Source organism: Dioscorea cayenensis, unplaced genomic scaffold, assembly GCF_009730915.1.
Source record: "Dioscorea cayenensis subsp. rotundata cultivar TDr96_F1 unplaced genomic scaffold, TDr96_F1_v2_PseudoChromosome.rev07_lg8_w22 25.fasta BLBR01001339.1, whole genome shotgun sequence".
Lineage (NCBI taxonomy): Eukaryota > Viridiplantae > Streptophyta > Magnoliopsida > Dioscoreales > Dioscoreaceae > Dioscorea > Dioscorea cayenensis.
Genome location: NW_024087730.1, coordinates 51660 through 65721, shown reverse-complemented (window position 1 = coordinate 65721; position 14062 = coordinate 51660). Strand labels below are relative to the sequence as shown.

At 35.0% G+C, this 14062-nt stretch overlaps 1 protein-coding gene across 1 annotated transcript; it reads left to right on the top strand.

Annotated features, from left to right (window-relative positions):
- Positions 1 to 344: 344 nt before the first annotated feature.
- Positions 345 to 6120, top strand: LOC120256209 (probable glucan 1,3-alpha-glucosidase). The gene is given in 7 exon segments (XM_039263941.1): positions 345 to 768; positions 770 to 1954; positions 2952 to 3225; positions 3507 to 3642; positions 4535 to 4745; positions 4846 to 5055; positions 5381 to 6120. Coding segments are annotated over 7 exon segments (2763 nt in total). The 5' UTR covers positions 345 to 390; the 3' UTR covers positions 5750 to 6120.
- Positions 6121 to 14062: the final 7942 nt, after the last annotated feature.

Here is a 14062-nt window from a genome sequence, read left to right as displayed (position 1 = left end):
GGTGACCTATTCAAATTTTTACCCTTTAATGATATATAACTGCTCCTTCACTATTCTAAAAAAATAACAGGGGTTGCAAGTACTAGTGATTCTTGTATACTAATAATAATAATAATAATAATAATAATAATAATATTAATAAATAAATAAATAAATAAATAAATAAAATAAAATTAAAAAATTTCATATGATATTTTTTTTAAAAAAAATTGAGAATGTGGGAAATAATTTCCCTTTTATTCAGGGGTTAGCAACTTAGCAAGTATAAAAACATTTTTCCACGTGGTCTCATCCCATCCGATCAGGGATCAGTCTATCAAACGGTCAAAAATCACTCCCAATTCCTTCAAAACCCCCGACCTCCAACTCCGTTCTTCCTCGCCATCAGCAATGGCTTCTCCGGTGACCCAAGCTCCACCCCTCCTCCTCCTCCTCCTCCTCTTCGTCTTCCTCCTCACCTCCTCCATCTCCGCCTGGAAGAAGGACGAGTTCCGCAACTGCAACCAGACCCCCTTCTGCAAGCGCGCTCGCTTCCGCAAACCCCATTCCCTCCCGCCTTTCACCGTATCCGACGTATCCCTCTCCGATGGTGGCCTCTCCGCCCGTCTCGTATCCTCTGAGGTCCCCCGACCCCTCCTCCTCCACCTCTCCGTCTACCATGGCGGCATCCTCCGCCTCAAGATCGACGAGGATTCCTCCACAGATCCACCCTCCCGTCAACGATTTCAGGTTCCCGACGTTCTCCTCTCCGATCTTAACGATCGGCGCCCTCTGGCTCTCCCGCCTTTCCTCCTCCTCGCCGGGCTTCTCCTCCTTCTACCTCGCCGATGGCTTCGAGGCCGTTCTCCGCCACGATCCCTTCGAGCTCTCCATCCGTCGCACTGGATCGGGCTCCGATCCGACTCAAGATCGTATCCTTTCTCTCAATTCTCATGGGCTCTTTGATTTCGAACAGCTTCGGAGCAAGAACGATGGGGAGGAGTGGGAGGAGAGGTTTAGAAGTCACACCGATTCCCGTCCCTATGGTCCCCAGTCAATCACCCTTGATGTCTCTTTCTATGATGCTGATTTCGTCTATGGGATTCCAGAGCATGCTTCTACTTCTCTTGCTCTTCGTCCGACGAGAGGTCCTGGTGTTGATGATTCGGAACCTTACAGGTTGTTCAATCTTGATGTGTTTGAGTACATTCACGAGTCTCCGTTCGGCCTCTATGGATCAATTCCATTCATGATCTCTCACGGTGAACGATCCTCAGCTGGATTCTTTTGGCTTAACTCTGCTGAAATGCAGATTGATGTTCTTGCCCCTGGATGGGATGATCCTGAATCCCCGGTTAATGGTCGGATTGATACTTTGTGGATGAGTGAGGCTGGTATTGTTGATGCCTTCTTTTTTGTTGGTCCTGGGCCGAAGGATGTGATACGGCAGTACACTAGCTTGACGGGGACACCCTCAATGCCGCCAGAGTTTGCCATTGCTTACCATCAGTGCCGCTGGAACTACCGGGATGAGGAGGATGTTGCTGCAGTTGATGCAGGTTTTGATGAGCATGACATCCCATATGATGTGCTATGGCTCGACATTGAGCACACAGATGGAAAGAGGTACTTCACTTGGGACAGGACTTTGTTCCCCACTCCGGAAGAGATGCAGAAGAAGCTGGCTGACAAGGGGAGGAAAATGGTGACTATTGTTGACCCACACATCAAGAGGGATGATTCATATTTTATACACAAGGAGGCTACTGAGAAGGGGTATTATGTAAAGGACGCTAGCGGAAAGGATTATGATGGATGGTGCTGGCCGGGTTCGTCGTCCTACCTTGATATGTTGAATCCAGAGATACGGGAGTGGTGGGCTGAGAAGTTTTCCCTGGAGAACTACAAGGGTTCCACCCCCACATTGTATATTTGGAATGATATGAATGAGCCTTCTGTCTTCAATGGCCCTGAGGTATTGCTAGCTTCACTTCAATTTTTTCTTTTTTTTCTTTTTTCTATATGTGTAGGAAATTATGCGTTTCTGAATTGGCGCAGATTGATTAGCTTACAGATATCTGTCTTTTAGTTTGTCAAACTTCCAGTCTTCTTGATATTGTCAAAAATTATATTTCATAAGTTAGTTCTTCAAAGCATAAATCTGTAACATACCTCATTGGAAACTATACATGGAATTTGAAGCAAGATGTTTGATTGTTAGCATAATTATCAGAAAGTCCTTCATCTTCCTTTTTTTTTTTGTTTTGTTTTTGTTTGACATTATTGTATAAGATACCTCTGAAACTTGTTTGTCTTTTGTAGAAAGGAGAGAAAGGAGAGAATATCATGTTTATAGATTGATACCTAAAGATCATCATTCTGCCTGGAAAAGCTGAAAAACTTTTATCGAGAATAAGGCCTTTCTCTTGATTTATTGGACTAAATAACTATAACTAATCTTGGTATTAAACCCATCATGCATTAAAATCCCCCATTGTCTTTCCTTGTATCCATTAAGATTTCCCCATGTTTTGTTTCTTTCTTTTTTAGATTTTTAAAAGCCATTTTAGCGAAGGGCATCCATTAATGTGTGGCTGGGAAATCTTCTGTTGGCAAGTAATTCAGATTTTAGTTTGTGGGTCAGTATACTGGGACTTTAGTCATTACGGTTTGTTCTGAGCGTCTTTATGCACAATATCACTCATGTATCAAGGGATATGTTGCGCTCATCTCTTAGTTTGTAAGCCCGTAAGGTTGCAATTTGTAGCGTTCTGATGATTTTGTAATGATAAATCAAGCTAATTTTCTGAAGCCATTTATTCTTCTATTGAGCCAGTGGAGTCTCTTGTTTATGAACCTTAACTAAACAATCATATTCTATTGTTTACTGCTATATATTTGTTATCGTCAACTTTTCAATACGGTTGTCTGATTTGAGGAGCATTTGAGTTGATGTATATTTTCTCTACCAGGTAACAATGCCTAGGGATGCTGTACATTATGGGGGTGTGGAACACAGAGAAGTGCATAATGCTAATGGATACTTCTTCCATATGGCAACTGCTAATGGGCTTTTAAAGCGTGGCGGTGGAAAAGTTAGGCCTTTTGTTCTTTCAAGGGCTTTCTTTGCTGGAAGTCAAAGGTATGGAGCAGTGTGGACTGGAGACAATTCTGCAGATTGGGATCAGCTCAGAGTTTCTGTTCCAATGACAGTAACTCTTGGCCTTACTGGCATAGCTTTCTCTGGTATGTAATCATTATGGTTGCTAAACTAAAAATACTTTTCTTGCTTCCCATAATAAACTTTTCATATTAATTTTTTTTTGAAACATTGTTTGCTCTGATAAGGTTGCTTGCAAGCGCCTTATCACTTACCTTTTATCTTATCATTCACCAATACCTTGACACATTCAACAAGTAGAAGGTTCTTGGATGCTTAATAAAGTTCTGATCTTACCTCCAAAAGTATAAGGTCTAACTCATCATAGGTTATTCGGTTCTTATCTAATATCTGTGTATTTTCACAGGTGCGGATGTTGGTGGGTTTTTTGGCAACCCAGAAACAGAGCTATTGGTGCGTTGGTATCAAGTTGGTGCTTACTATCCTTTCTTCAGAGGTCATGCCCATCATGATACCAAAAGGCGGGAGCCTTGGCTTTTCGGGTAATTTATTATGTCCAATATGCTGAGACTAATTGGTCATGTGAAATAAGGTCTAAAGAGATTGCAGTAGCCAGAGAGCTCCTATCTAATGATAATTATATATATATATATATATATTTGTCATTTGCATCTTTGGTCCATTACTATGGCATGTCATTTAGTTGCTAGCAGATGAAAATGACAGCAACATTCTCTGTGTTCTGATGTTTTGTCATTGTTTATACTTTTGGTCCTGTTTCAAGGTTGTATCTGCTATGAAATTGATGCTTCAACTGCTCAATTCGTTTAACACATACTTTGGACTAACCCATGAGATGTGTTAGATTGCTAAGCTTGTCATAATCTTTTTTCTTTGGAATTATAGTTAACAAAACATTCTCACCCAGCTAATATTTGTCAACAGCTTGGCTTTTACTATTTAATCTTTGGTTCAAATGATTTTACTTGTTTTAACTTTCAGTGTATAAGTTCACTTGATTTGAAGGCCTTGCTAGACCAACTTTGTTTTCATTTCAGTAACTAGCTTGGTGTTGTAAGATATGACCCTCAGATAATTCTGTCATATAATTTCTTTGATGTTATCCAAATATCAGCCTTTCTTGCTTGTTGATCATATGGGAAGTTAGTGGCGCAAATAGATTTAATCCAAGAATATTAGCTTTACTGTATCATAGATCTTTCTTGTATGTTTGGAAAATCTTAGTTCGATGGGAGTTGACACCATGTCTTATGATATTGCCATCAATTCTCAAGAAATCTCCATTTGATTAAAGAGCTTGCAATTCTGTGTCTTGTTCATGTAGCATAGCCATTTTCTGGTTTCTTCTTGTAATACAAAGCACTGATTTGACATGTGATTCGGTTTTACTATCTTTGGCTAATCATAACATAGGGAACGGAACACTGCTTTAATGCGAGAGGCAATACGCACACGATACAGCTTGCTACCATACTACTATACACTGTTCAGAGAGGCAAGTGTTAGTGGTGTCCCGGTTATGCGGCCTTTGTGGCTGGAATTTCCTGATGATAAAGAAGCATATAATAATGCTGATGCTTTCATGATTGGATCAAGCCTTTTAGTCCAGGGTATTTATGAAGAGGTAATGCATATATAAGTTCATCTTTTACTTGTTTTGTTTAGTGTCTGGATGCTTTAAAAGTTTTAAGGATCAGTGCTGAAACACTTTAATATTTTAACAGAAGCAAAAAACTGTGTCAGTTTATTTGCCTGGCAAAAAACAGTCTTGGTATAACCTGAAAAGTGGTGTTGCATTTGCTGCTGGTATGACTCATAAACTGGAAGTATCAGAAGATGGCATACCCAGTTTCCAGAGGGCTGGAACTATTATTCCCAGAAGAGACAGATTCAGGCGAAGTTCAAGTCAAATGGTGAATGATCCCTACACTCTGGTATGTCTTTTTACCTCTTCTTTTTTTTTTTCCTAACCCAGTTTTCGTTAGATATCTCTCTGAAGCAGCATCTACAAATGAGAAAGTAAAAGCTTAAAGCCACTTAGCTTAAATTTTCAAGTTGCTCAATCAGATTTGTCTTTGTTATTTCTCCTGAAAGTGCATTTGTATTTATCTTTTTCTACATCATTCACTGCAAGCTTTTCTGACAATCTATTGCCGAACCTTCGACATATTTGTGGGAGGAATATGTGCCACATCTACATATTTGCAGCTCACATTTTCCAAACATTGATTTAAAAGAAGTCTGTTTCCTCTTGATTAGGTGATTGCTTTGAATAGCTCTCTTGCTGCCGAAGGGGATCTTTATGTTGATGATGGGAAAAGCTATGACTTTGAGCAAGGAGCCTACATCCATCGCCGTTTTATCTTCTATAATGGTAAGTTATCTTCATCAAGCATCCGGCCTTCCAATGCAGGTGAGAAAAAGTTCTCATCAGATTGTGTCATCGAGAGAATCATATTTCTGGGGTTACCAAACGGGCCGAAAAGAGCTCTCATTGAAACAGAAAACCGTGAAACTGACATAGAACCAGGCCCCCTTGTTCTTCGCTCCGGATCAAGCCCAAGAGCCCTTGTTGTACGAAAACCAAATTTGCGCATCGCCGATGACTGGACTCTCAAAATTTTTTAGATCATGACCCACATCGAAGAGCCTCCATGACACTTTTTGACGCCCTTCAAGTCAGATCTCAGCTTATTTAAACTTCTTCATTTTAACCCTTAAAACCTTTTTCCTTAATTAAGGGTTTAAGGGCACTCATTAACTATTTTAGTGTTTCTATTGATAGACTAGATGAGGCCTATGCATATCACTATTTGCCAATGTTGTAATTTGCAGTGCTTTTTAGATCAAAATTTGGATCGGCCGCTATGCTTTCATGAGTAGTGTGATATTTGTATAAGATAAAGTTATCAGATTAATTTTACTCATGAAAATTATCAGCTGAGATAACTTGAATGGTCATTATTCATTTGGAAAGTTTATTTGATGTGTTCTATGTATTAATGGCATATGGTCGTGCTTTTGTAAGTTCTTGAGTAACTTAAAAATGGGAGTATGGTGCTTTGTTCTGTGTTATCTGGTTTATTCCCGGATAGGGATGCAAATGGGGTGGGGCAGGCGGGGAAATGGGAATTCCATCTCCATCCCCACTTCTCATGGATCGGGGATTTCTTGTCTCAAATTTTATTGCGGGGAGAAATTCTCCTCACTCCCTAAGGGCTCATCAAATTTTTTTTTTCTGTAATAATAACATTACACATTACCATATTGAAGGAACTGTTATTAGTATTACATTCACTGCTTCACATGTAATATATGAAAGCTTGGTCTGAAGAGTGAAGACTGAATTGAAAAATACCAAATACAATTATGATTCCCATGACTGATGGGTGTTCAAAAATTAATGAACATTCCACGATAAATGAGTTTACACAAAAGTATACATTAATGAAAAGTTATCATAAAAATGCATAAAGTAAGAAACTTGGAGATAATAAAAATGTATAAACTAAGAAACTTTTGAGATATAATTTGATGTGCAATTAAGAGAATTATTTTACTTAAATGTTTGGTAATTATTCAGTGAAATATATTTCGTTAGTTTTATGCAACCATATTTTTAATGTTTAACTTTCTCATAAATATTTTTCATGATTAAAATTTATTCTACCACATATTTTCCTTCGGTTCAGCTCAAATCACATTATTATTCGTTGTTTATATACTTACTCTATAAATAAAGTTTTACTGTTTTGATACAATTACCAACTAAAGTGCAAAGCTATAGAACATGGCTTGAACAATTGGACATTGGAAATTCCATGAAAGTCTTTTCCATTCATCTTATTGGATATTCTTAGTTTACAACAAATAGATCTTAAATTATTCAAACAAGCAACACATACTTGTGTATCAAAAGAATAAAATCACAAGAATATATAAACATAATCTATAAACACACTCAATACCAAACCTTGACGTACATAATTCGTAACTTACAATCTTATCATTCGCATGATAGATACTTCGATCTGTCACAAATCTCCTTCACCTTTTCCCATTCTTCATCAAATGGACAACATTTATAAATAGAATCTCGTTGTTTCAGGCCTTTGAAAGCATCTTTGTAGCCAATAGCAACATTAAGCATAAAAAAAAAGTTGAATTCCACCTAGTTTTGCAATCTAAGACTAACTTTTTAGTGAAATTCATTTTTAATTGATATACAGTTTTTTCAAACTTCTCACTTGTTTTAGGTGTAGCAACCCAAAATGCAACACTATCACGAATATTCTCAATTGCATCATTAATCACATCAAAGCCATTTTTAACAATCAAATTCAAAATGTGTGAACAACAATGCATATGCAAGAATTTTCTATCTATCTAAAGATTGCTACTTGATAACTTATTTACAATCAAACTAGCAAGTAAGTCATTTGTAGAACAATTATCCAAAGTCAAAGTAGATAACTTGTTATCTAGATTTCAATCCATCAAACAATTCATAAGTACTTCACACAAAACTTGAGAAGTATGTGGACATGGCACATAAATGAACCTATTTATCAAAATCATTAAAATATAATTAAAGACATATCATTTATAAAATATAAATAACAAAGAACTAATTGACAAAAATTATTACCTGATAATTTAGCTTTTTAAATTCCAATCATCATCTATGTAATGCACAGTAACCTCTATAAACCCTTTCTTTTGATTATTGGAAGTCCACATGTCTGTAGTTATTGCAAATCTACTCTGACTTTGATCAAATAGCTTTATTGTTCTTGATTTCTCATGCTCTAACATCTTCATAATATCACTTCTTATTGTAGTTCTTGAAAAAGGCTTTGAACAATAGTTGAACTGAACTAAGAAAATCTCAAAATCCAACATGTTCTATTATTTTCAAAGGATACTCGTCCATAATGATCAATGTGGCCATCTTCTTCCTTGCAACTTCTTGACCATAAACATAAGTCCCAATTGATCGTTTGCCACTAGCATCAACCTTGGATTTCAACAATGCTTGCCTTATTTTGTAGACATATAGCATAGTGATCATGCAAATGTTTTGTTCTATTTTTTGTGTCTCCACCAAGAATTTTTCCACAATAATTGCATATAGCCTTCTACTTGTCATCAATCTTTTACATCTTGTAATGACTCTATTCTTCTGATTTCAACTCCTGTTAATCACTCAAAACTAATTCTTCTTCATTTGGACCTGTAGAAGGGATTGATGATGTAGCTGTAGTTGAGACATCTTCTTCTCTTGGTGTTAATTGTGTAGCACTTTGCATTGTTGAAAGATTGTTTTGTGTAGATTGAGTGGCATCATCGGTCATTTTTAGGGAAGTAAGGATTGTGAAGTTTATTGCAAAAGTTTCAATTATTGCATGTGCATCAACAGATATATAGCATTAAGCATGAGTTCAACTAATATGCTCTTCATCAACAAAACAAAGTACTTCACACTACCTAAGAGTGTACAACCCCTTAATATCTAAGTCGCCAGGGATGACTAGTGATTACATAATTCCTAAGCTGAAGCTTGTGTTGAATACATGAAAATGTAAATAATAATTGTTCCTCATAACTTATTAAAACACACACATAATTCGCACAATATCATAAAATAAAAAATTAAGTAATATAGAAATGCATACACAATTCAAAAGAATTGGTGGAAAACAAAACAATCACACAAGCATTACAACAAACATCTAGGGTACATAACTCACATGATATCATAAAGGAAAGATCACAGAACACAATAATGTGCATAATTCTCAAAAAAAATAGTGAAAAAAGAGAAATTTAGAGCAAGGAAGCACACTAGTTTCTCACAGGCATTACAACAAACATCTAGCTTACATATGAAAAACTACAAAGAAAGGAAACTATAATAACCAAAGAAGCAGGCGGAGTAGGATAATGAGATGGAGACCTTGGAGCCGATGATGGAATACCCAATAGCTAAGAAATCCTCGACCGTTCGACGACATTGATGGGCGTATCTGCGACCAAGAGAAAGAAAGAAATAAAGCAAGAAGAGATAAGGGTTTGGGCTGTTTCAATTTGGCATACTTTAATGTATTTTTTATTTTTATAAAGTCAATATTTAATTATAAATTAAATTTATTTAAATTGAAAGTAATTTCGTATTTTATAAGTACAGAATTTACTAATATTTTTCTAATTAATATATGTTGTTGCTATTTTAAAAATATTTTAGTAAATAAAATGTTTATATAAAACGTCATATCAAAATAGTTTATTGATTTTTAAAACATAACTAACATAAGTAAATTAAATGAGTATACATTTTTAATTTTATTATAACAATATTTATTATTATTATTTTATACCCATAAATAAATATGAAATGTACTAACAAAATCTACTAAAAATCTTACCCATAAAAATCTTATGGATAGTTTAAAAATGTTGTAGATAGTTTAAAAATTTTTAATTTAAAATTTAAAAATCTTATGAGTAGTTTAAAAATCTTTAATTTAAAATTTAAAATACTTTTGGGTGAAAAAAATGAAATGTACTAACAAGTAATCGATGGTATGAAGAGCTAAAGAATGATAATAATTAAGTAATGGATAGAATAAATAACTGAAGAAGAGAACTGCAGACTATGGAAGTTGGGATTCAAGAAGAAAATGTTCTACTTTTGCAAGTTGGGATTCAAGTAAAGTTGATAAATATCTTATTTTATCTATCTTAATTTTAATATAACATATTTATCTATAATAGGAGATAATAAAATTTTAATTAAAATTTTTAAAACAATTTTCATATATTTATCTTCGACTGTTGCATGGGAGCAACACTAGTTTACTAAAAAAATGTAAAACATTACTAATAAATACCAAAAAAAAAAAATTTAAACAAATATTTGGACATTATAATATTATATCAATATGGAATTTTTTTAATAAATAAAATTAATCATATGAGTTATTTTTAATAAATATTATATATATAATATTTAATTTACAAGTCGAGGAATCACCGCAGGTAATCCTATGGGGAGCGGGACGGGGAATACACTCCTCGTACCCACCCCGCCTCGCGAGTCGGGGAAGGGTTTTCCCCGTTCCCCACCCCCCGAGGGGATTATTTTGAGGAATCCCCACCCCGCCGAGCGGGTCCTCGCGGGGAACGGAGATTCCCTGCCCCACTTGCATCCCTATTTCGGGGTGGAGCTACTCTCTTAGCATTATTCTTGTTTTTTTTAATTGTTTGTAGTTCGGGAAAAAAAAATTGTCATTTTAAAAAAGAAATAAACATTTGAGGCTTTGAGCAAAACACAAGAACATCTATTTATTACTATAATATGCTCCTAAGTCTTTATGGAATAAATTCAAATATTTTTTTATTATATTTAAAATTTTGTTTATATTAAATATAATATTAATAATTGAAAATTTTTAATTATATTTATGTATTTGTGTAATAAATCTATGAGATTTTTCAAAACTAGAGTATGTCAACTATTTTTAATTTTCATTGTAAGGTATTATTTATTCATAGCATTAAAATTTTCATTTTATATCAATATATAATATTGCCTTGGCTCAAATACATTGATAGTTTATTTCCACCTCAATTCTAGAAATTCAGTTACAGAATTAAACTAAAAGAAATTAAGTAAGCACAAACAAGAGAATTCATGCTCCTTTTTGCAACATATTATAGGAAAATACACTCCCTAGTCGAGAGGAAGGCGTCCACAATGATTCTTCTTTCTTCTTTTCCTCTCCCCTTCCTTTAACCTTCCCCCTCTCTCCTCCAACACACACACACACACACATACACACACACACACACTTACTCATATTCAGTCATAACAAACTCTATGAAAAAGTGATTTTCTTTTTTCATCTTATCGTTCTTGTGCTTATTTCTCTCCAATGTCATGTGCTTGGATTGGTCCACACCTCCCAAGGTTGATTCTCCCATGTGTCCTTTTATGGCCACCATGCATAGATATACAACATTTCCCCTGCTAATTAAAATAGACATTGTCCTCAAGGTTTAAGTGAGGGGATTAGTGTTGTAAGTATACTAGATCCTCCCAAGAATTGTCTACAAAAGTTAAGCCTTCCAATTGCACCAATACATGAGGAATGCATTGATTTTTTCAGAGAGTAATGCATGACTGCAAAATGTATTTAGGATGAATTATGGGTCCATAAGTCTAATGCAAGTAGAGACAGATAAACTATTAAACTCTTTGGGTTGCCATGACATTTCTTTAGCAATGATGCATGAATATGATGTATTTTAGCCTCTACTAACAAGGAACATACATAGACTACTAGACCAATTCTCTGCACAATCTGGAAAGAACCATAGTATTTCATCCCGAGTTTCTAATTTCTTCAAAGAGAGACTAAGTGTTAGAGACATGGTTATAGCTTGACAAACACTAAATCTCCAACTTCATAAGAAATTTTAGACCTTTTGGTATCAATAGTCATTTTATTCTTACCCGAGCTTGAGATAAGTTATGTTTTAATTAAGTTAATACCTTGTCCCACTGGTAGAGCAAAGTAGAAACTATCGAAGGATCTCTATCATTGGTATAATATGTGATCAATTGAGGAGGATCACGTCTATAAACCATCTTGAAGGGTGTTATTCATGTGCTACTATGTGTTGTTGTATTATACCACATTTTATCCCATTGAAGAAATTCTGCCCACCATGTAGGATTTTCAAAATTGAAGCATCTTAAGTATTATTTCAAACACTTTTTAAGAACTTTTATTTGCCCATTTGTTTATAGGTGGCAGGCAAAAGACATGGTTTGAGTAGTACTAGTAATGTTGAATAAATGTTGCCAAAATTTGTTTTTAAAGACTTTATCCCATCTTCGACTATGGATTTAGGTATGCCATGAAGTTTGACCACATTGTTTATGAAATCCTACTCTACCAAGTGCTAGTAAAATTAGTCTTGAGTGGAATGAAATGATCATATTTTGATAGGTGATCAACTACCACAATAAACATTGAAAAAGATTTAAAAATAGGTAATCCCAAGATGAATTCTATAGATATATCTTTCAAGATTTGTTGAGAGATTGACAATGGTTGGAGTAAGCCTCTTGGGTGCATGTTGGCTTTGTTTAGCATGTTGACAAATGATACAACATTCGACAAATTCCTAAACATCCTTGCGGATGCCTCGTTAATAGGATTGATGAGCTAAATAAGCATAGGTTTGCTAAGTACCTGCATGGAAGTCCAATAAGGAAGCATAGAATTCCTACAATAATTGCTCTTTAAGCTGAGGGTTGTTAGGAATAGCTATTCTGCCATTCCACCAGAGTAAGTCATGTTAATAGGTAAATTGAGGATTCACCATATAATTATTTTGCAAGGCTTTGATGAGAAAACCATATTAAGGATCTTGTTGCTACAAGTGTTAGATTTGTGGAAGCGGAAGATATTATGGCTGAGACTAAGGAAGAAGAAACAACAAGATAATGCATCAACTGCTAAGTTGTCAACCTATGGTTTATAGTTAATGATGAAATCAAATCCTAAAAGCTTGGGAAGCTAATGTTGTTATCTGGGTGTCTGTATGGCTTGATTGCAAGGTGTTTAAGAGCATGGTAATAAGTTTTATAATAAATGTGTGGCTAATGAAATAATGTCTGAACTTATTAACAATCTTTGTAATGATAAACAACTCTATAGTATATTCTGCTGTTGCTACATACGAGCAAACATTTTTTTTAGAAAAATATGCAATGGGATGGTTATGTTGACTGAGAATAGCTCTAATTCAGGTACTGGATGCATCAATTTCAATGGTAAATGACTAAGAAAATTAGGCTGAACCAAAATAAGTATTATGGTTACGACTTTTTGAGTGGGAGTAAGGTTTCTTTATCCTGATCATTCCACTAGAACTATCTTTTCTCTCTCTGAAAAATATCAATTAATGGTTTAGCACTTGAGACTGTTGTTTGACAAACCTTTTAACCACTTGATCCAAGGAAACCTTAAAGTTTTAATTATTGAAGGAGTAGACAAATAGAGAATATCTTCAATCATGGTCTTGTCCATTTCTACACCCTTAATCGAGACAATACGTCCCAAGTATTCTACCCGAGTGAGACCAAAATTGCACTTGGAGAACTTGGTAAAATATTGATGATGCTACAGGATGGATAGAATAGTCTCTAAATATTATAAATGTAAATCCCAACTAACACTATAGACTAGTATGTCATACCTCAATACAAACTGAAAAATTTGATTCATGAGAGCTTGGAATGTTACTCAAGCATTGGATAAGCTAAATGGCATAACAAGCCACTTGTAATAAGCATGATGTTTTCTAAAAGTAATTTTATGCCTATCCTCATAATGTAAAAGAATTTGACTGGAGAAATATGTTGCACCAAATAATTCATCCAACAGTTCATCTGCCGTAAATATTAGAAAGGCATCCTTGACTGTGATGGCATTACGTGCCATGTAATCTGTAAGAAACCTCCATGAACCATCAATTTTTTTATCAGTAATATTGGAAAGGAGAGTGGGCTTGTACTAGGTTTAATCAAACCTTCCTGTAATATCTGTGATACCAATATTTTCAATTTCTTTTTTTTGACTATGGGGATTTCAATAAAGCTTGTCTCTAATAGTAGAAAAATCTGGTGATAATGGAATTTTGTCATCACAAGATCTATGAGAAATAAAACCATTTGGAATAAAGAAGATGAATTTGTTTTTAAGTAATATGTTTTGTAGGCTCCATGATATATCAACATGAAGAGACAAGGGTTAGATCATTGGTATTTGAAGATGGTGTAAAGTTAAGAAATTGAAAAAGCTAATCTGCAAACTTAATTACCTTCCATGTCTAACATACATCAATTCCTTTGGTGGAACATAAGTTATG